This window comes from Rhinatrema bivittatum, chromosome 6 (assembly GCF_901001135.1).
Source record: "Rhinatrema bivittatum chromosome 6, aRhiBiv1.1, whole genome shotgun sequence".
NCBI lineage: Eukaryota > Metazoa > Chordata > Amphibia > Gymnophiona > Rhinatrematidae > Rhinatrema > Rhinatrema bivittatum.
This window is the reverse complement of record NC_042620.1, coordinates 121,073,734-121,098,347: the sequence shown is the minus strand read 5'-3', so window position 1 is coordinate 121,098,347 and position 24,614 is coordinate 121,073,734. Positions and strand designations below refer to the sequence as shown.

At 38.6% G+C, this 24,614-nt stretch overlaps 1 protein-coding gene across 1 annotated transcript in view; it reads right to left on the bottom strand.

Annotated features, from left to right (window-relative positions):
* Window positions 1-24,614, bottom strand: part of AGPS (alkylglycerone phosphate synthase) — a 394,780-nt gene that overhangs the window by 1,712 nt on the left and 368,454 nt on the right. The window contains exons 18-19 of the mRNA XM_029605879.1: window positions 23,721-23,820; window positions 23,266-23,323 (exon numbers count right to left, since the gene is read on the bottom strand). Of these exons, the coding sequence (XP_029461739.1) occupies window positions 23,266-23,323; window positions 23,721-23,820 (158 nt within the window). The remainder of the gene's footprint in view (window positions 1-23,265; window positions 23,324-23,720; window positions 23,821-24,614) is intronic.

Below are 24,614 nucleotides of genomic sequence, written 5' to 3'. Positions count from 1 at the left end.
TTAAAAGGAGGGTTGGGCTTTTTGTTTTTTTTGTTCCAGAGGATGCAGACATTTAAAAAATAAAACTTTTTTTCTGCATCAGGGAAAATATGTGCACCCATTTCCACACAGCAAGCGTATAAAATAAATGGAAAACATCACTTCAAGGCATCGGTCATTGTACATGTTTGTGCTTCATTTGTTAAAATTAAGTCACTGCCTAGTGGCTCTGATTCTCGAGTGACTGTCATAACAAATCAAAAACATGCGTATGAGTCCCTTATGCAGATTTTAAGTTTTCCTAAACACTGATATGCCTATTTATCCTCCATGTAAAACAGTTTACTCAATGTAAACAAAGAGAACCAGAACTCAAAACGTTTCATCTATAAGCTATGTTCTCTCATTTGATCTACAAACAGGCAAGACAAATTTAGCTTCACTGTGTAGAGATTTGTCTCATCTGAAAGCATCCTTTTGACCAAATAACTTTTAAGAAGGGAATGTATACATGTAGAAAATCTTTTACAGCATGCAAAATAAAGTTAAACAAATTTTGGTTCCAGAATACCTAGAGATAAAAGATGTTAATGTACAAACACATAAAAAAGAGACAAGCGCAACTCTGGAAATAATATAACTTAACAATTTCTTACATGCAAACCACAATCATATACAAAGCTAGTAGTTTCTAATAACCATTGTCTCATATCTATTCAAAGATGCATCAAGTAAACAGCTCACTTTCAATGACTGGATTTACATGGTCAATATATGAATGTTCACTTATTAACCAAAGCCACCAACATGGATTTAATGGGTCAATCAGAATGGCCTTTAATTCTTTCATTAGGGACAAAGCATCATTCATCTTGTTGGCCTAAAACACAATCTGTTTGTCAGTCTGAGGTGATCAAGCATCTGTCACTGGGACCAATTGAAAGGTAGTTCATACTAAATTGAAGCCACCTTTGTGGCCAGTTCTCAGGCCAACCATCAAACTGTCATCAAAATAATAAATGATGGAGAAAACAACTGAAGAACAGAATATTTGTGTTTATGCCTCTGGAGAATACAAAGTGTGCATGGAATTGACTGGAAAAAAGTAGTATGTAGCCTAAAGATACAGAACTCCCAACTATCTAGAAATCTATTTTGACAACAACCGAAGAGTCATTTTTTATTCATTTCAGAGATATAGTAGTAGCTTACTAGCCATCCTGCCCTTCCATTTAACAGATATTTTAATGTGTTTTTTTTTTTTATAAGACTTATTTGCTTTAACATGGGCAGATTTTTAGGCCTAGCTGAATGAATAAGAATGACTCTTCATAGACTATGGGATTGCCGCCTACGCTCTTTCTGCTCTTGACTGGAGCCGAGGGAGGCAGTCCATGCATTTCTCAACCCTCATCTGTAATATAGTTTCAGAAAATGTGTCCTGTGGTTATGGATGTAATTGTCCCGAAAAGACTGCAAACAACTGCTAAAACAAGATGGAGCACATTAGAGGCACAGCAGGCTGCCCAATAGCTCGCATCCTGCCTGCTTCTCCACCTCCAGTAGCACTGCAAATTCCAGTAGGAACTGAACTAGTCTGAACTACCACCAAACAGCCACTGCATATTTAATGAAGTTGCTCACCAAGTGCTGGAAAACAGAAGGTGCTCGGAGTGCATCATTAGTTCTGTCAGAGGGATAATTTACACATCTATCTTGTCAAATTTTCTATGCTTTATTCTTTTACAATAATAAATCTACACATACATTTGTTAGTGAACTGGAAAGTGAAAAAGCTGTACAGCAGCCATATCATTGGGCCTTCATAACCATATTTGATTTAAAAAATTGTTTTCTTTGGCAAGTGAAAACTTAATACCAGTAACAGGCATGCAAAGAAATTCATATATAGCACAAAAGGAAAAAAAAAAGGCAACAAAGCCTTGTACACGTCCCTTGTAACAAACATTAAGCTGTAGAAAGCAATTATCTTTACTATTAGTTTTATTCAAGTTTCCAAATATTTATTTTTTTATTTGTTTTTCTACAGGACCTCTTACCAGACATTTGCAGGCAACTGATTTCTAGAAATTCTAGAAATCATTAAATGTGCATAAATATGCCTAGGACTTTCAAGAGTAAGAATTGGGGAACAGCAGTCCTGACTGAGAAAAATACAATGTGCTGTAGGCTAGACTAGTTTCTAAATTATCAAAACTGGTTTAAAAATGCATGAAATTCTATGGAAAAAAAAATGTTAGGTTTTTCCAAAAGACACAAAATAAGAACACACATGTCTTTAGTACATCAGGTCCTATCAGGTTAACTGCAGTAGAGCATTGCAGCACTGACATTACAAACGTAGTTCAAATTATCTATATGAAAACTGAGGCAGGCATTCATTTAAAACACTGACCACAGTGATGATTTGCTGCCAGATCACCAACCTAGAATCTTTTTGAACTTGCTTCCTTTCCTGCTGGGAAAGTGAAAGGTGGAGGTTACCATTGGACCCCAGTTTTTGTATTTAGAAGATTACCACTGAGAGATTGTAAATACTGGATGGTGCTGAGAGTCACCACCTTAGCACCATCCAGTTGCCAGTTTCCTATACTACATTAGTGGACTAGATGGCTCAGGGCAGTGCTTTTCAAACTATTTTCCAGTTTTCCAGTGAAGAAAAAAAAAATTTCTCCTGGGACCCAGTGCAAGAGAACACTGAACCCCCCCATTACCCAAACAAATACCTTCCAACTTCAGTTTTCACAAATAAAGAGCAATATAATTACTAGCTATAACTACTTCCATCAAGTACTAGCTAAAATGAGACATTAAAATGGATTACAAGTAATAACAAACACAGAAGTATAAAATAAAGACAGCAAAACAGATCAGGTTATTTTACTTATAAAAGGATTGACATGTGAGCATGCCTGTTCCTTCCAATCTGATCAAAAGATGAAAGTGGTGCCCCTATCAGATCTGTCATTTTCTCCCTCTGCCCCACTCTCTCACCCTACCTCAATAACCATTGCTGTCGCTCTCAGGGCTCCGTACACTTCCTGGCTCCGCGTGGCTCTCAGTCACTTTGAGCTGTGCAGTGTTTGAATTCCCATGCTTCTCAGTATGGATTCCACATGGCCCAAACTCCCTGAGAGCTGCAGAAAGCCAGGCATATGTTTCCTCCAAAACCAGCAGACCTTCAACGAGGGGATGGAAACGGGGCCACAACCTACTACTGAGGTGCAACCCTGAGTCTGAAAACCATTGGCTAGGGAGAATGGTCACAGCATTGATTCAAATACCAGGTCAAATGGCCTATAAGAATGAGCCCGTGTGCAATTCCAGAGGCCATAGCAAGAAGCATTCACACATGCAATTGCCAGATTCCTATAATCTGCAAATTCTGCTGCACACCTCATCACTAACTTGTTTCAATGCTACTTTCGAAATTATAATGCAGGACAGGTCATCATTTTAAGTACATAAACACAAGGTTGAATAGCTCACATGATAAAGTGTCAGATTTATCATTACTCATTCACTAGCCAAGAGCCATGACTACTAATGTCCAATTTCAACACTGTCACTAGCTTTTATAACAACAGCTTGCTATTTTCATATCAGATCATATGGTATGCACAAACTCAGTCTAGGGTGTGCACAGAAAAAAATGTTTTGGTTCAATTTCCTATTTCATTTAGTTCAGATCAGAAGCTCGTTTATTTTCATTAAGTCAACGCGGGAAGCGCCCATCCCATTTTTGACACTAACATTGCGGTTTTCTATCCAAGGTTTATGAAATTTGCTGGCAGGCATCAGCAGCAGAAGCAACAGCACCCCAAGACACCAACCGTGGTCTGAAGACCCAACGGCACCAAAAGAGAGGTAAAGCAGTATAAATAGCAGCATGAACGCCACAAAACACCAAAGAAGAAGCCAAGAACAACAATTGTGGCATGAACCCCCCAAGGCACAGAGTAAGGGGTATGGCAGGAAGCAAGGTGGCATCAAGTTCTCAAGGTATAGAGTGAGGTATAAGGCAACAAGAAGTGTGGTAACACAGCAGGGCACTGAATAAGAGAGAGTCTTTTGTTTTGGTTTTGGGGTCAAAACACCTCAGTGGAACGGTGGAGTGCCAGAATGACAGAAAGAGCAAGCCTGGCAAACAGCAGCAAGAGTGGAAACACAACTGAGGCAGAGCAGAAGGTGCAGCCTGGGCAGCAAGAGTGGCAACCTGGACACAACCACAGCAAGGCACTGAGACCAAGCGTGGGCATTATTTTTGGTATAGCTGTATACCCCTGTCCTCCTGCTACTTGTATAGAATTTAGGGAAACCAGCAAAGGGAGGCTGATCTTAATGAAGACCAACTTTTCCCACCAACTTTGGTGCTAGCTGAGAATACCTGTTCGCTTATACATATTAGTTGGTGGGTAGAAAAGAAAATGATGGGCAGCCTTGGAAAAAGTCCTGCCCGATCACGGCCTTGTGTGCCCATTATGCCAACAGGATTGTGGCCATTACCTCAATGCACGTCGTGACTAATTTAGCTTACTGCTGACGCTGTGGACTGTGGCAGGAGAGCCTGTCTTGTGGTGACTGGAGACAATGGTAGCTTTCAGGGTGATGCTGATGCAGACCGTTCTACTTGGAATGTCCTCCTGTACCTACTGCCCCTCTGCCTCTGACGCTCCCATTCTTGTACACTAGCCACCCAGCTTCTCCTTTCAGTAAGTCAAAGTGTGGGACAGAAGGGCGACACTCCCTTTCACATGTGCTTCACACAGGGTGGCTGGCATGTAAGGATTCAGCTGTTTGAGCTGATTTTCTACTTGCTCCTTCTTTGATCTATTCCCCAACCAGCTCTGCTCTGTCTGGCTTTGCTTTCACCATAGATTTTAATGGAACTAAACAAGCCAAAAAGGATTCAGATTTTTTTGGGGGGGGGACTGCTTCTATTGGTTGACTGACCCCAAATGAACTGAAAATAGACTATATATTTCACATATCAGCTCTTAGATTTTTTTTTACCATGTATGATGCATAGTAAGGTAGGTCCTTTGTTATGAAGAAAGAAGTGGCAGTTGATTTGGGAGATAAGGAAGATGATGAACAGAGCAAATAAGCAGGAAGATGAAACAAGAAGTAGAGAGAAAATGTGAAGTCTTGTATGGAGTTAGTCTTTGCATTCAATTCTCTAATAAAGAACTGCATTCCATAGTCACAAAGTGCCAGTGAGAGACACAAGGATTGACTATTCACTGGTTTGTAATTATACTGGTACTGCGGGACAACATATTCACAGTCTGAATTATTTCGTCAATTTTAAATAGTACTTTTGCTCTGTATCTCTAAAGTTATATTTCTATTTTCTTTAAAAAAATAAAATAAAGTGATTGCAGAACATTTTCCATTCTGACTTTACATACATGTTCTGAAAGTGTCAGTGCAAATGCTTTAACAATGTGGCAATCGAAAACACAATTAAACTACCAACTGCCAGAGACCCTCATTAAATAAATGCTGACTGCAATGCTTATATTGCCAAACTAGAAACATGAGCAGTACAGTGTGTGGACAGCAATAAAGCCAAGTTTATTTATAAAGCATTGCTGAAAGTCCACGGCCTTCTCTTATGCACTAAATATAACTTGGCAGTGTGAAACTCATCCCAGGAATGAACATTTCTTTGGCAGTTAATTGCATTTAACATTCAGAAACATTTAGAGATGTCTAACCAAATCACAACACTTACTTGGCTGAACATTATTTGCTCTGTAACCAACACAATTACAATGTTCTGAAATAAAGTTTGTGTGGTAAAGGAAGCTGACATGAAACGAATTCTGATGTGAAATTCAAATCTATCCCTGCCTACAGGTTCAAGTCAGAACAGTCACCAGCTCAGATTGTATCTGTGCTTTAGAAAAGACAATTAACATAAAATCTTCAATGTAAAATCTGTACAAACCAGTCAACCTGAAGGCTGCAACTTTGGTACCGTGATATCATAGATGACATGTCATACTTCAGCAATCAAACTGGGGGGGTTATTGCCCCAATATCTCCTCAACTGGAACCAGTGCTGAATCTGGCACATAGCCTTCACTACCATCAGGGCCAGTGCAAGGGTAATAGGCACTCTAGGCAAACCTTACAGCCCTGCACACACACACTGCGCCCCTCCCCACACACAGTTAAAAATAATGCATTTTTAACAGTTTTATTATGAGAAAAAGACATTCCAAGTATAGTCTCCTGAGGTAAAATATCACTTACATATATATACATCTATTTACATACACCATGGCAATGCCAACCACAAACCTTGCAAAAGGAATTTGGAACTTATGTGAGATTAGTCTACTGTAATGTATGTTGGGTGTGGGCCTAGTTCTCAGAAAACCATTCACTGAAACTGAATTATAATCATAATATACTAAGCCTAGTGGAGGAGTAGCCTAGTGGTTACAGCTGTTGCTCCTTGTTGTCCTTGGGCAAAGTCACTTTACCCTCCGTTGCCTACAGGTACAAATTAGATTGTGGGGATAGGGAAATACCTACAGTACCTGAATGTAACCCGCTTTGATGTACACTGTGAAGTGCTGAAAGCAGAATATAAAATCTAAAATAAAATAAAAATAAAATAAATGTTTACACTGAGATGTGAACCAGGGAAACCAGGGTTCAAATTCCACATCTGCTCCTTGTGACTATAGGCAAGGCACTTCATCCTTTGGGACAGAGAAATATCTACAGTACCTGAATGTAGGAACCACTTTGAAGTTTTGAAAAAGTAGAATATAAATCAATAAAATAAATAAAACAGCACTAACTACCAGGACTCAAACAGTAAAAACCACACCTATGAAAAGAAACCACTGCAAATATTAACACCAGTCCCTAAAACCACCAATACACCTCTGTTTAGGAAAACAGAACAAGCCAAGCTACTACAGATACTTGCACAGAATCTGCGTAGCAGAATACCCTTACCTTGGTCACACATGCAGAACAAAGAGACCCTCAGCAAATACAGAATAGAGAGACCAGAAAGCATAAACAGAAATGTATATACAAAAACTGAACTGGAAACAGTAACAAGCCAGACTCTTTATGCAGTGCAACAAAGGAAAAACAGAATCGCCATTTCATCAAAACATCAAATACCATCAGGAAATATAAAGCATCAATAATAGTAAACCATACTAAAAAAAAAAAAAAAAGAATATTTCAAAACAGCTCTGATGAACAGAACATCCATTAATTAAAAACTCATAAAATCATTTTAAATGTTCCAAACACCAATAAAATATTTCAAAACATCAGACATGATTAAAATAATAAGGATAAAAAAATATCCTACTCTCCATACCTGTGATCATCATAGATTAGCGAGGAGAAGTGGGAGTTGTCATGCACAAACTTCCTCCTCTCATATATATACTCACACGTGCTCAATCATGCTCACACCCACACACAGATGCATTTCCTCTCTGGAACCACAAAGGGCAGCAGGAACCTCTTTCTCCTTCCAACCCACATGGGCCAATTGCCTCTTCTTTTCAGTGCTGAAGCTACTTTGCCTCCTTTTTATGTCGACTGCCAGGCCCACACTGCTCTACCTGCTGCTTCTTCTCACTGTGCAGACTGATGATGCAGTCTGCTCTTGCCTGTGACTGCATCTCCTTCTTCCTGCCTGTGCAAGCCCACGCAACATTTCCTCTTCTGGGCCCTCAAGGGGAGGAAGGAGATGCAATTGCCACGCCATCCCCAAACGTGTGGTGCTCTAGATGGCCATCTAGTCCTTACGCCAGCCCTGTTCACCACTACCCATGGAATTTTTTCTCCTGTTCTAATAGCTTCCTACTCTCAACCGTTCCTAGTCTGGTCATTGCAATAATGGTCCTGAGGCTGAGAACTATGAACTAAGTTTTTTTTCCAGAAACCTGTATCATGGACTGTACCTACAGTCATAATCATTATTCCCTGCCCCCCAGGGGCTGTGAATGCTACCTCTGTAGCAAACCTGGCCAGCTCAGAAAGTGAAAGACCTGATCTGAGAATTCAACCAGGGACCATTCACATGGCAGCACATAGTCAAGCTGTTGTATTTACTTTTATGCATGTCTGCTGTATAATTTAAGATTAAAGGAAGAAAGAATGAAAAGTAAAACATTGGCATTTCAAATTTGCCATAAGTCCTTACTGTAACAAAGGTGCAAAATCGTCAGAAAAATGTTTCCCCTAAAACTGTCATGCTTACACCCCACCTCTCAATAAAAGCAAACCCCTCCCTCCCCTCAAAAACCCCCCCAAACAAAACCCAAAAGAGGCCGCCAGCAGGGCTACAGTATCCTTCTGCATTATGTCCCTTAACCATGAAATCAGAAACATCTCTAAAGCACCATACTGGTATATCAAGGTATGAGAGTAGAAGTCAGATCCTGCCAGCTGCTTTCTCCTTTAAATCAACAAGACTTTCGTATTAAAAAAACCAAAACCAAAACACTACCACCACAAAAAAGTCCAATTTTAAAATATTAACACCACAGTGAGTCTTTACCTTTATAACACTAAGAGCTAACTTTTGGGAAAAGAAATGTAGAATTTTGTCATGACTAGGATGCACTACCATTTTAAATAAATTGTCTATAGGGATAGCTCTTAGTGGTAGAAAACAAATATTTATTTAGTTGATCTTTATTGATACAGTAATATCAGTGGAAGAGGTTACTAGTCTCCTGAGGCACTACTGGTAAAGCTGAGTTCACGCTATGGCAAAGACGACTTAGCTATCAGTTATCTAGTCGATTTAAAAAAAACTAGCCCATCCTCCCATAGGGCTAGTGTTTCAGTCTGGTGGAGGATTGAAGCTACAACTGATTATATGTAAATATGAACCTCTACTCTTCATTTTAAATTGAGCTTGTAATAAGAATTCAAACATATTTCAATCATACTGGATCACAGTAATCTATCATTAAAGTTCTCAGGACTGTAAAGAAATCCATAAAGTTTGATAAAACCTGGAGCAGGTAGTTTACATTTGATCTGTTAATAGTTTCCCATCAGTAAAAAGTGCGTCATTGGTGCTGTAGTAAACTGCACTTTATAATGTGAATCATACCTAGGATTGGCTAATTTTCCATTCTACAGGTAAGGTGACTGGTGTAGGTGAGTAACTGGATATTCTCGCTCACTGAAAACCCACTTCTGAACTCTATTCTCTTCTGAGGTTTACTTGTATTGTGTTATTTTCAGATCGGTTTTCTTTCATTTTTTCAGGATTTTCTTTGTTCATGTTTTTCCACTTTCCAATCAGTTCCTCTGCTATTTAGAATTCATTTTGTGCTCTGCCTTGAAAACCTATTTGGTATGCTAAATTAACAGAATTCAGTTAATCGTTGTTTTTTTTTCCCATATTTTCCTCAATTCTGTTATAGTTTTGTCTCCACCACCTCCATTGGGAAGCCGTTCTTTGCATCTACCATGCTTTTCCATGAAGAAATTCTGAATATCCTAAAACCCAAAATGTCTAGGGCAGTCCCTGAAGACTGGGCTGAGAAATGCTGCTCTAGAACTTTCCACTAATAATAAATTTACCCGTAAAAGTACTTTCAGTACACTCGTCATGACCCACTTCTCTAAAAATTATTTTGTCTAATGATATATTGTAACCGAACCTTTGACGGCACCTGTTAGAATGTACTATAGTACACTTTTACTTACATTAAATATGTGCCTACATGTAAACCATTGTGATGGTATATAACTTAGCGACGGTATAGAAAAGATTTTAAATAAATAAATAAATAAAATAAATAATATAAATTTGCATCATGTGGATTTTTTATAAACCAATATGATCTTCACTTGGAACGATGGTATATAAAATGGCTAAATAACTAACTAAATATTTATGCCTTTGAGATATCTGAATGTCTTAGTCACATCAACCTCCTTCCCCTAACCCCATCAGTATAGCCACTGCATTGTCTGGTGCCAAATAATTCACTGGTAATCCTTAAGTTTTCCACTTCAACGCCTACAAATGAAAAGAAAAGTACATGTTGCAATGCTACTGGGGAGAAGCTAAGATTATGCCATTATTTAACTCCTCAGAATGAGAATTTCAGAAAAAATCTTTACAATTCTTTCTCCTAACATAGATTACAAAACCTTCAGTTTGTGCAGCAGGAGAGAACCTGTTTAGTTTTGCATCATTAAAAACTAAAAAATTACAGTTGAATATATTTTTCTAATATACTTAGTATTAACTGACCATCATTTACAACAAGTACTGTGAAGATTGAGTTACACAGTTTATATTTCCTATAGCCTCAAGTCCCAGACTACATCTGTTTTCTTTGATACACAAAACAGTTAAAATAGCTCCATTTATCACAGCATGATTGTAGGCAGACAAACCAGCCTGTCTATTTCCAGATAGCAAAAGCAACTGTTATTAATCACAATTACAAGCCCAACACAAGAGAAATTGCATCAATATTCTATTTTTCCTCTCTGCAACCTTAAGACTAAGAATGTCAAGACAATGTCTGAAGGTCGGTAAATAAAACGGATACCAATCAGTAAATGCAGAGCACCAAGTTCATTCAGGATATGGATAAAGGGAGTCAACCCTTTCCAACCCATTTACAAAAAAAAATTAAATTTACTGCCAACCTGTAAGAAAATAAGACCAAATTAGCACAAGTTTGAAATTGTGAGCAGTAGCACTGGTCATCAAGCTCTCTACCTTAGTAACTAATCATCTGTACATCTTTCATGAACATTCATAACTCAATCATTTTAAAAAATGAAATAAATACATCATATTTACTCACTTCATGCCTTGGCTGCTAAAGGGTTGGAGAATGCTATCACTAGGTTTTTTTTTAGTGGCCAGGTTAGGAACTTTAAATATCAACAGGGAAGAGGAGCTTGCAGAGAGAAGGTGTTTGGTCAGTAGCTAAGTTTGAGACCTTGACAACCGGTGCTACTACTCACAGGTTTCAAGCTTGTGCTAATATAGGCATGTATATTTTTCGGTATGGGACAGGATATCAAAAGCTGTACTATGCATAATAAAGATTACAAGCAACACGGGTCCGGAGGAATCCATCGCACATTTAAAGCGGCAAAAAAATAAAATTATATAAAAAAAAAATGCAGCCAAATGGGGGTCAGTGCTGACCCCCATTTTAACCCGGGACCACCAGTCAAGGTGGCCTCGACGCCCCCAAATTGAAAAATGTTTAAATTATGCGTGCGGCAGTGGTGCTCCCCCAAAGTGAAGCAGTCCTACCCCCACCTCCTCGTCATTCACCTCCAACCCCCCCCGACACCCCAGTTTGATTCAGACCCACCCCCCATCCCCCTGATTTCATTCACTACACACCCCCAATACCCACCCCCCAAAAAATGTAAAAAAGGTTCATCAAACCCCCCCACCCCCACCAGACGTACCCCTACCCTGTTTGGTCGCAAGTTATTTTTGGTCCAGTGGCCCTTTCAGACGATGGCGGTACCGTGAGGTTGGGGCTGTCATCGTGTTAAAGGACAGCTTGTGTTGTGGGGTTTGGCTGCGACAAAAGAGCGCGCCATAAAGCCACAATGGATTTTCAGGGGAGGTGCCCCACTATCCTGGGGGCAGCAACAAAACACAAAGGTGGAATCGGTATAAAATGGACTTTATTGAATCTTGCCCGACTCTGGCCGAGTTTCGCTTAACGAGCTGCCTCAGGGGCTTCAGAGCCACTTGAATTGGCTCAGATTAGCACAGACATCTCATATGTCATAATTAGAGAAATATTTATCAGCGAGCTACTTAACCTGTTTTAAAACAGATACTTTCGACAGCAGACCACTGTGAGAGCAATAGTTTCACGATTCTACTCGCTGCTCAACATAATGCTGTGCAGAGATCGTTGAGCGAAACTCGGCCAGAGTCAGGCAAGATTCAATAAAGTCCATTTTATACCGATTCCACCTTTGTGTTTTGTTGCTGTCAGCCATCTTAGATCGGTTACCGGTTTGTTTTCTTGGACCACTATCCTGGGGGACATCAACCCGTGCTAGTGGGATCCCTCCTGCGAAAATACATTGCTGCTTGATGAATCTAGGGGTAAGTCTGTACCTGAGGCAATGGAGGGTGAAGTGACTTGCTCTAGGTCACAAGGAGAAGTGGGATTTAAACTCATTTTTTCCTGCGCCATTATTTTCATCTCTCCCTACCTCAGCTGAGGACTTCACATGTTTCAAAACAGCAAGTACTTCCTCCCCAACCCACCTTTCACCAAAAACCACTTATGAAACTGCAAAGAAAATTCAAGAGAAGGGTCAGGTTGTTCTTTTTCTCATAAGCTCATAATCACATTTTCCTTGGCTCCCATTCCTCATTCTCCTGTGGCTCCTTAGAAACTGGAGTTACGCTGTGACCATCGATACAAACTATTTTAAAAGTAATTAGTACTCAACTTCTGATTTATTTACTTGCAATCATATGTGTTTATATGGATTACTTATGTACTCATGCCTTGTTAAATTTATATAATCTGCCTTTGGCCTTCCTTTAGGAAAATGCAGATCATCAAATGCTTATAAAAAGTTTTTAATAAAGTATCTATTTTCCCCAATATTAATTCTGCAAACAAAACACTGGTAACAACTCACTTAAAGAAAACAGCTTTCTCTAGGAAAGACAAGACCATTTCTAGAGTACAGGTTCTCAATCTCTACAGAAACAGTCTTGCTTGGATATATGAGGCCTAGTTATTTTTAATCAATCATCAGTTGATTGAATCCTTTCCTTGGAGGTAACTTTATTGTTCCAGGTATCAGTGATTGTTTTTTACAAAAAAGCACCCCGACACTACCTTTAACCTTAGGGTGCAATCTGAGTGTTTAGAAAATGTTTTAAATCTATCACTGCAGGACAATAAAAATGGGAAAATGTACTACAGACATACTAGAAGCCGCATAACTAATGTAAGATTGATAGGAAGATGATATCAGAGACTTGTAGAAAAAGATTTTAAAAACGCAACACTACGACAGACAAAAATGATGAGAGTAAATACAGAAGAATAGATATGAAAAACTATAGACAGAGCTTTTTTTTTTTTTCTGCTAATACGAAATACCAGAACTTTCCCCTTGCCCCATATCAGCCCCAGGGGCTGGATTAGGGAACAGAGTAGCTTTTCTCTGCTCAGTTCTGTCTGCTCCAGTCTCACCCCTCCTCTACTGATCTCTGCAGGGCACCAAACCTGTATGTTGTGACCAGGCATAATGCAGAATACCACCAGAATCTGGCCACTGCCATACCTAATTAACCCTTCTGTACCCTGTAATTTTAATGACTGTTAGCAGTATTATGTATGTTTTCTTTTCTCCTTTTAATCACTTTCTATACTACTTTGGCAACACATGTAAAAGTTTTGTCATGACAAGGTTTCCTAAATCTAAATCTAAGCAAAATACCAGTAGGAGAGGGGCAATTGCCCCAGTTTTTTTCCCTCCCCACTCTGAAGGACGGCTTTGCATGTGTGCACTGGTACGTTTCTTTCTAGGAAAAAAAAGCATTGGCTAAAGATATCAAATGAAATTTACTACCAAAAACGTTAAGGTGATGTACAAATATATCACTACAATCTACATACTAAATGGAGAACACCTTAAGAGCTAAGAAAATGTCTGAAGCACAAAAAGGTGTGCTGGCAAACTGTAAACTAAAAGAAAACCAAAAGTGATTGAAAGATGTGATGGATTAGAAGCGCAGAAAACAAAAAGTAAGTTTATACTTCCCAAGCAGAAGGCAGAATACATCTTAATAGCAGGCCCTCTATTTCAGAATTGAAGCAAAATTTCTCAGATTATGATTGGGGGGGGGGGGAGGCGGGGTTAATTGAAATGGGGGAAGAAAGAAGGGAATGGGAACAAGGTGGCCTTGGTTCGTTATCCCCCAAACAATCTTTTGCACCTTTTTGCAGAATGAGCATCCATGCCACAGCTTTTCATTGGTCCCAGAACTAGATGAACCACATTTTTCTCCTCCCTGCAGGAACCATACCACACCTCATTCCTTGCACACTAAGAGTAAGCTTCACAACAAATTTCCTCCTTCCCACCATAACTGAAGAACCACATCATGCAATGCCCCTTCCCAGAATAGCACATCACACCCTCCTCTTCTAGATTGGAATAATCACACTAAACCAATTTCCTCCTTAAAAATGAAATAAACTAGGACTATCAATTTGTATGTCTCTATATACCATACTATACAAAATCATTTCATAGTTGAAATATTACAGCCCCAAACAGCTTGCAATAGTAACGAACACAAGATGGTTGTCATTAGCTTAATGTCTCTAAGTGAATGGTAGACACACAAAAAAAGAAAACACTTAAAATACTTAAAGGTTAATTTTCAAAACATTATGCATGTTAATCGCATACACACACACACACATATATATGCTGTTTTACAAACCTCAAACATACATGCATAAGTAAGTTTGAGAGTAAATTTACACATGTAAAAAAGGGACACTCTAGGGGCATTACAGAGTGGGGCCAACATTTATGTGTTTAACTTGCTTTTTTTTTTTCAATTTGATTATTACAGAACAAAAACAGTTTAGAGAAAAGAAAAACTGTAGCCCAGTAACATCAGTTTTGAATATACCCCACTAAACCTACCCCCTTCATCCTTACCTTCCCCCAAAGCTAGTTACAACAGATTGAGGAATAGAACAAAAGACAATGAGCAAAGGGAAATGTCTCCCAAAACGACAATTCAAACTTGTAAATCTAACCACCATTGAAATGGATGCCAAATATCTTCATATCTTGAAAGAATGTCATTTTTAATCACAGTCAATTTCTCCATGTAATGGACAGTTCGTAAACGTTGGCATACACCAGGCAAGCTTGGAGATTGAAGGTTTCTTCCAATAAGCTATTAAAGCATGCCTAGATGCAAGCTTATAATTTATGTTATTAACAGTTGCAACACAGTCTCAACATTAGCAATGGGAAAGCCCAAAAGAAAGATCTTGGTGTCTTTGGGAATACTAATTTAATATCATCTTGAATCCACTGTATAATCAAATCACAATGTTCCTGAGCTAAAGTACTGTACATTCCCACCAAATACGTACAGGGTCCCCGCTCCTCTGCAAAAGCACCAGCAATCAACCTCAATATCAAGGTAAATTTTATGAAGGCACTCTGGCGTAAGATACCATCTCTCTAATAATTTGTATCCGTTTTCAACTAACAATGAAGAAACTGCACTTTTCTTGACAGATATAAAACAGAGATCCCAACAGCTTTCATTTAAAGGGCCATCCAAATCCCTCTCCCAGGCTACCAGATGCCAGGGCTTATCAGATAAGTCTCCAAGCAGCAAAACGTAAATTTTAGAAGTGACCCCATAAATGCAATGGGTTTTTATCACAGTACCACTTAAACAGCATTTTCCCCTGCATAACACCTTTTTTCATATTTGCATAAGACAAACTATTGTGACTGCAAATATGGAAGTTTATCACAACAGTTAGATTATATTTCTCCGAAAGACAGTCAAAGCTACATAGCCTATAATTATTCCAGACCTGACCCAGCTGGAAGATTCCTAAAATTTCCCAATGCTTAAAATATTTAGAGACATGGCCTGGCAGAAATGCTTTATTCAATCTAATGGGAGATTGATAATGACACTAATGACAATTTCCATTTATCCACCAACTTCATAGTACATAGAGTAAAAGAAGATAGAGAAACATTAAGATGTCGATATCTCTTTGGCATCTATACCAAATCCCAAAGAGGAATAATTCCAAACATATTGTGTTCAATCTGAACCCCATTGCTTCATTTCGGAGCTTCTATACCAATCCACAATGGCCCCATAGTTTAGAGGCTAAATCATATTTTTGAAAATTAAGTATCTCTAATCCACCACATATCTTTGGTTGATAGAGCACAGATCCTTGAGGGCCTATGCCTCCATATACATCTAAATATTTTTTTCTGAAAAAGTTTCAAAATTTTATCTGGTAACAAAATTGGCAGAGTCTGAAACAAATAGCATACCCACGGTAGGACATCTTAATTGTGGCAATTCTGCCCAACAAATACAAATTATGGTGCTCCCATCTCTCTAAGTCCTTTGAGATTACAGATATTAAAGGTGGAAAATTAAAGCAAAAGATTCTCCATCTCAGCTCTTATATCAACACTCCTAAGAACTTCAACCTCTTTTCTTGCCCATTTAAATGGAAACTGTGACTTCAGAGCTCAGATAGAGATATATTTATTATCTCAGATTTATCCATGTTCCCCTTGAATCTAGAGACCCTCCCAAACCTCATCACAGTAATTAAAGTCTTTAAAAAGGACTCAGGGCTACTCAAGGTGAACATGAGGGCAACCATAAAGAGGGTTTTTTCATGACGACTCACATTTACTGAAATATCTTCAATTTCCTTATTCTTCCTAACCTGCTCTGCAAAATGTTCCATTCCCAATGCAAATAAGAGGGGAGATAAGAGGCATCCCCTGCCTAGTACCTCTCCGGACTCTGAAATTACCAAAACGCCCATTAATTTTTATACAGGTCTCTGGAGGAGGATATAATTTTTCTTGTTCTTGTTCATTGTAAAGGCCATGCCTAAATGATACTCAAGTTATCATTGTTCTAAGTTATTTGTAAACCGATACGATGTGCAAAACAGCTGTCGGTATATAAAAATCTTTAAATAAATAAATAAATAATTTCTGGATCTAAGTAAGGAAATTATCACCAATATTTATTTTCTCTAAAAACCTAATCAGGTAATTGCAGTGGAATCCCTCAAATGCTTTCTCAGCATCAACAGTGAATAAAAGAAAAGGAAGCCATTTCTGTTTAGTCACCAAATCAAATTCAAAATCCTTCTAAACGACCAGGAATAAAACCAAATTGGCCCTTGTGTACCAAGGTGGGCAGTACGTTCTTAAGCCTCTATGCTAATACTTTGGCCAGAATTTTAATATTAATATTTAGAAAGGATATGGGTCTATAAGGGCCACAAAGTATATGATCTTTACCCTCCCTTGTCTAGGAGATCAATATCAGCTATGTTTAGAGGCAGAAGATATCTCTCTTCTCTTTAACAAATAGTTAAATATGCACACTAATGTGCCCACCAGATCATTACAAAATTCCTTATAAAATCTAGACAAGAATCTACCCAACCTAGGGGCCTTATCTGATTTTATACACCTAATTGCCCGGGTTACCTCCATTTCCACTATTTCCTTATTCAGGTGTTGCTGCACATCAGGGGAAACAGATGGTAGAGCTACCCCTGCCAGATATTCCTCCATATCCCTATTCTTTAAGGTAACCTCCTCTATATACATGTTTTCATAAAATGAGTAAACCTTTCCCTAATTTTAGTGACAGTCACAATTCCCTGTACAATCTTATTTTCACAATATGATTTTGGGATAATTTATTCTTTAATTCCTGGGTCAATATCTTACCAGCCTTGTTGCCATGTACAAAAAAACCGTGTTTAGTAAGGGACTTGCTAATATGAGACTTACTCAGATAATAAGCATAAGTTGGCTCTACATTTATCTAGCTCTACTAGAACTTTAGGGTCTAGGGTAGTTTTAAACAACTGCTCCAAACTGACCAATGCTAATTTACGGGCCGATTCAGTAAAGTCCGCGGGAGAGCAGACGAACGCCCGCTCTCCCGGCGCACGCACAGGCCACTCGCCTGTGCGTGTGATTCTGTATTTAAATTAGGTGGTGCAGTAGAAACGGGCAAAAGGAGGTGCTAGGGACACTAGCGCGTCCCTAGCGCCTCCTTTTGACCCGGAGCGGCGGCTGTCAGTGGGTTTGACAGCCGACGCTCAATTTTGCCAGCGTCTGTTCTCGAGCCCGCTGACAGTCACGGGCTTGGAAACCGGACGCCAGCAAAATTGAGGGTCCATTTTTTGGCCCGACAGTCACCAGCCCATTTAAAAATTTTTTTTCTTTGTTTACTCTTCGGGACCTCCGACTTAATATCGCCATGATATTAAGTCGGAGGGTGTACAGAAAAGCAGTTTTTACTGCTTTTCTGTGCACTTTCCCGGTGCCGGCAGAAACTAGCGCCTACCTTTGGGTAGGCGCTAATTTCTTAAAGTAAAATGTGCGGCTTGGCTGCACATTTTACTTTCTGTATTGCGTGGGCATGCCTAATAGGGCCATCAACATGCATTTGCATGTTGAGGGCGCTATTAGGTGCCGTGGATTGGATGCGCGTTTTCTGCCCCTTGCTGAATAAGGGGTAAGGGAAAACGCGCATCCAAGGGCAGGTTAACAGTGCGCTCCGTCAGAGCGCACTGTACTGTATCGGCCTTTTAGTTTTCTCTTTTGCTTTCTTTCTGTTCGTAGCATAGGATATCAACTTTTTCCCGATGACCGCCTTCATACAGTTCCAGAATACTAGTGGGGACACCCCACTGATGTCACTGAACTGCAGATATTCTATAATGTCTGCTTTCAACTGTTGACATATATCATTATCATTTAATAATCTATCATTAGGTTTCCAGAATCACTTACCTCTGTCACTGTATGCTAAAGATCTATCAAATTCCAGAACTCCAGGAGCCTTTTAAGCTAAAGTCTATGTGCCTTAGCAACAATACCTGCTCCAGAAGAATTATCAAGGGGGAGAAACCTGGTTATATTAAAATCCCTACCCTGAATGACAGAACCCTCAAAACCAGCTAACATCTTCTCCTGAAAGAGCTTATAAAAAGATCCCCGATTAAGATTAGGAGCATATATATATTGACAAAAGTGAATACTTCAGAATTAAGCACCAATGTAACCAATATATATATTGTCCCTCAGCATCCCTTTGAATGTCTTTCAGATCTATACTTAAATCTTTAGACAGCAATATGCCTACCCACCTATACTTGTTACCCACTGTGCTAGAAGTGAGAAATATGGATGGGAATAAACTTAGAATAAGTATCTTCTTTTCTCTTTTCCTCAAGGGGGTTTCCTGAATAAAGAGAACTGTAGACTGCAAATGAGAAGCTTCTTTAAAGACCATTTGCCAAGCCCTTAACATTAAGGGAAACAATCTGAATAGTCGCCATAATATACCTAAAAGAAAAAGAGAAACTCCATTCCAATCACAATTGAGCGCCCAGATACCTAGCTTTCCATCATAAAAGGGATGTCCTCAAGATGCATCCGATATGCCCTGCAGAAAAAAAAGTAGACAGCATCCCAAAATCCAGCATATGATTTACAAGAAAACTCCAACCTCTCTATATTATCTTCCCCCCTCCATAAACGGTATATCCCATACTGTAAACCTGAATCCTGACTCCCCCATCGCAATCCCAGACCTGCAACCTCCCAGAGCAGGTCCATCTCCAAGAGAAATGACTTCTCACTGAATCCAACTGTTTGTAGGAAAAAAGTAAACTATGCATAAAGTCTTCAAACCCCACTTCGCCAAGAATAGTGAGTGAATGAAAAAGGAGGCCCAAATGAAAAAAAAAAAAAAAAAGAAAAATGGAGGGAACAAGCTCCCATGTTTTCATGCAGTGGAAAAAAAATCCTCCCACTGGTTCTATCCATACTATCTTAGAACACTGAAAAGGATGAATAAAGCAAAAGTTCTCCTATGTAAATCAAGTGTTGGTATCTCAAGATGATACAGAAACACCAGAATTTCTGCCTGCACCTTTTGTCATTCTCTACCATTCTGGTACTTTCCTTTGAGGGACGAGATGGGAGGCTCAGAAGGTTGCTTTGCTCATGTTTTTAATTCGGGAGGTAACCATGCTAATAGTGAACAATCCAAAGGGGAAAAAACCAATGATATCCAACATTCTCCTTCCAAAGGAAAGTAATGATCTCTCATAGCTTGTAGCGTTTGCAAATGGTCACTGGGGACAAATCATAGAACAGCTACAGATCAGAGTTCCCATCTTCCTAGTGCAAGTGAGACCAGTTCTTTGACAGGAAAATCATGAAAACATGCAACAATATCACACAATACATTCTTCCGCAGTGTGCACAAAGGCTTGTGAACTATCAATCATGATCACCACATCTTTCTTAGAAGCATCTGCTGCAACCAAAATTGCCTTACAGAGCATGATCACTACTTGCTTGTAGTCTGTAGAATCTGGAGCCGCTTGAATTCTCCTAAAGCATAGATTGCAGTGCTTGGGCCAGTGTTCAACGTCTTCCAATTTATCACTGAGCTCTGTTAGACTTCTCAAGGTTCTCAAAGGACTTCTGCAGTTGGGCAATTGTGAAGGCCTGATCTTCTATTCTCATCTCAGCCTCATCAGTTCTTCTCCCAATATCCACAAGTTTGCTGCATAGTTCTGACAGTCTCAAGAATGTCCTTTTTGATATTGTGCATTATAAACTGCAAAATCAGTTTTGAATTTCAGCCCACCATTCAGATAATGTGCGTCATTATTAGCATCGCGGCCTGCATCGGACTGCTCGTTGTCAGCCGTGTCTGCCATATTGTCGACTTCCTCTAACAAAATACCACTGCCAAGGTATGAAAACTGTTTTAAATCCATAAGTTTCTTTCTGCTCAACATGGCCTGTCAACAAGGACACCCTCACCTATCAATTCAGCGTTAATAGGGAGACTGCTCCTGCTTATAATTGAGGATTATATGACCTTTTTAAAGTGGTGATTCAGTGGAATGTCATTTCCTCCATCGAGAGTTTCTATTTTATAAGTTATTTATGCTTACTTGCATATATTTACCCTTCTCTTTATCTGGCGTATGTGATAGTAATGTGTAATTCTGACTAGGTGGGCAGCCTGGGTAGGGATTTCAGGCTGAAGAGTCAGGATTGTCTTGATGATCTTCACATGGACTGGGCAAACTGGTGTACTAATTGGTAAAACTGGTAATTTCATTAACATATGTATGTTGGAAAACCTGCAGACTTCCATGCGTAAAAGCAGATTTATGGGGGATAAATGCATGTAAATTATGTGTGTAAAATCTTCCTACATATATTTTTAAAGTAAGAAGTAAAAAATACATGCGTAGAGCAGTTGTATGCAACTTAGTCAGATAAATTCATAAAGCGCTACTTCTCCAGCTAAGTCAGATAGTCAGATAAGTCTCAAATAGTGCTTATCTGACATATCCAGCTCTACTTAAGACTTATGCAGTCACCTGACTTATCCGCTACTTAGCCGGATAAATCAGAACTTATCCGACTAGCATCAATATCTATTCATGTGCATTTTTTATTTTTACTTATGTGCAATATTGTAGGGTACATTTGCATGTATTTTATAACCTGCACTGATCATATATGTGCAGGTTATAAAATAGTGGTGTAGATGTGCGTGTGCCTATATAAACATGTATACGAGCGCATGCACAAGTGTTTTAAAGTTATCTTTCCTATGTACCATTAAAGTTTGCTGTAATGCTACCAGGCACAAAATCTTTCATTAAAGCAGAAGCAATTTGTCTGAGCATTACAAACAGATATATTGCCACATAGCTTACATTTTCAACACTAATATACAAAGTATGCACCATCAGTTCTTTAAAACTACTGGCAATCTACAGCAACCTAACAATATTTGAATATTTATTTGCATAAATCTGCATATATAACCACTGAAGATAATACTTGATCTCTCTCTACTTTAAAGGGCTGGCACTGCTTCAAGTGTCAGTGAATGCAGGGGTGGGGGAGTGCAGTTTCCTCCTATTGCTTTTCATTTCCAGCTAAATCTGAACTAGGGCTGGTATCCAGCACCATGAACCTCCAAATTCACACCTACCCAGGGTATTTTGATATTCTGCCATTTCACTTTAAAGGATGGCCATCACAGTGTCAGAGATCAGTCAGGAGTCACATAACCATGCTCCCTTCAGTCATGTGCAGTCATGGTCCCAGAGTCTGGTCACTAGGTATTGCTATTGACCAATGCTTCCTACCTTCTGCAGTTTGTGAGCAATGCCTCTGCAGCATCTAGCCTGAACTCTCTTGAGAATCAAACTTAGATCTTCTGTATTGCAGTATATATATCTTTACCAATGAACCATCTCACAGGGGGCCAATAAATAACTAACACAAGTTATCCATGTACTGTGGATGATAAAGTTCAGTGTACAGAAGAGATTTTTTTTTCATTTAAGTTTATAACAATTAAACCCAGTCCCAATTTATATTGGGTACTAAGTTTACCATTTTTTTCTGATTTACAAAAAAGGATCATGAATTGGATTCCTTTAAGTACAAACCTTGTGGCATAATTTACAGCCCATCTCCAGATGAAATGCCTTTTATTTCTTCATTTTAAGTAAGCTCTAGAGCATTTTCATTAGTCTTGAATTGCAGTATTGAATTCTTAATTTTTCTCCATGCAGAAAGTACAAAACTGGTACGAGAGTGGTAGAGAAGATATGCACAAAGTTGTATGTAAAAGTTTATGCACCCTGGTCAAATTGTATGTTTCAATGAATATACAAGTGACCAGAACCAGACACAATCTATACATGGTACAAAATTAAACATCAAATTTATCAACCTCAGTATAAAATTAATATAGAACTTGGTATCAGAGCTGTATTTATGCTGTAAAGACAGCAATCCACTGTCCACAATGGGCTCCAAACAGATTTGAAAAATTGTGCTGCTGTCTGATTCTAAAGTTCTTTTTTTCTTTCACATATCTGACATTTATAATCTCAACCAATGATGCAATAACTACTTATCTCATTCTAACAGAATCACTACAAATTAAGCACAGCAAGTCGATAAAGCCTATTTAGGAAACTAGTATCCCTTATAAATTAATTAAAAAAAAATATACAAAAATATAAAAATCTAACTTATGAGACTTATTCTGAAGACTTGTAAAAATGTCCTTTATATTCTTCTGTTTATATTTCCCATTAATTTGAATGTGAGGATTGTAGATCCCATTCTTGTAGTTAGTATTTAATTATGTAGCATATAAAGGTTCACTTTTCCACTGAAGAAATTCACCTCCTGAATGCTGCAGGACCACATCTGCACCCAGTATCCCTCTACCACCAGCAAGAGCAGGAATTGGTGTGAGATACTTCCAAAAATAATTTAAAAATATGTCCATGTTTGGGGCTCCAAACAGATAAAGAGGGGCACAAAAAGAAGAGAAACACTTTTAAGAAAATTATTTTTGAGGAAGTCCAAACGGCATATGAAAATGTTAAACTGGATTACCTCCATGGTGATGTGACAGACTCCCTCCATTGGCGAGAATTTCTTCCCTGGCGGCTACCTAAATTTGGAGGAAAAGATTTATTAAGGGAAAAGATGCCATTAAAACACAAACCAGATGCACGGCATAAAAGAATAAAATATACCCACTATTTTTATGAATAAATTAACAGAAAAATAATGTGTTTACTGCTCTCTAATGCTTGGGGTACATTTTTTTTTTGTACTGTGCACAGGGAATTAGATATGTCACTCTGTGGTTGTTAATGGAAGCTGCCTGTCACTGTCCTGAACATTTACCCCTGGTGTTCTTTAATGAGGCTACAGAATGAACCATTATAGCAAATGTGTACAGAGCTCGTAATATTTTACTGAGTTCTTTATAAGACGTGTCCAAAATAATACAAAACATTCATGTGTAACGCAAGGACAAACAAGAAAAAAAACTAGGGAATTACCTCAATTTGTTCATAGACATGAATTGGGTCACCAATTCCCCTGTAGTTAAAAGCAAAATAAAAGTAGACACAGGCTCCTGTATCATAGGTCTGTGTTACCCTAAAACAGAACAATGTTGATTATTACACGAGTAAACAAAATAGTACATCATGATGCCAGAAACGTAAATGCTAAACGCTTTATAAATTAAAACCATTTTATTCTTAGCTTCCCTCCTAGTTATAGGATCTTGTTTCTCTTTGGAAGAAGCTGTCTATATACTTTTCTTTCATTAATGCCAAATCAGTGGATTCATTCATTTATTTAATTTATTTATTACTCAGCTTTTTTCAGGCACTTCAAAGTGGATTACATTCAGGTACCGTAGAAATTTCACAATCTAAGTTTATATCTGAGGCAATGGAGGATAGAGAGACTTGCCCAAGATCCCAAGGAGCAGCAGTGGGACTTGACCCCTGGTTTCCCTGGCTTGCAGGCCACTGCTCTAACCACTAGACTACTCCTCCACTCAACAGATACATGGCAAAAAATTGTAAAAATGGCAATTCCAAACAATATGAGCAAACCCACACTCAATCATCTACTTAATATTTAATACCATGTCACTGAGAATTCCTCTGAGAAATAAAGGGAAGTCTTAATACACTTGTTCTGCAATCTCAGCAGTAATGGCGGTTTCTGTGCTTCTGGCTCACTTTCAGAAAAGGAAGGAACAAGCTCACTCTAAATGCCATTCATGTTACAAACAAAAACTAGTTAAACATAAAAAATATTCTAAGACACTAATCTAATATATGAAAATATATGACTCAATTTAATGAAATGTGATATGTATCCTGAAATGCATGCAATCTTTCTGTTCCTTCTTTTGGCATTAGTTCTTACATTAACTA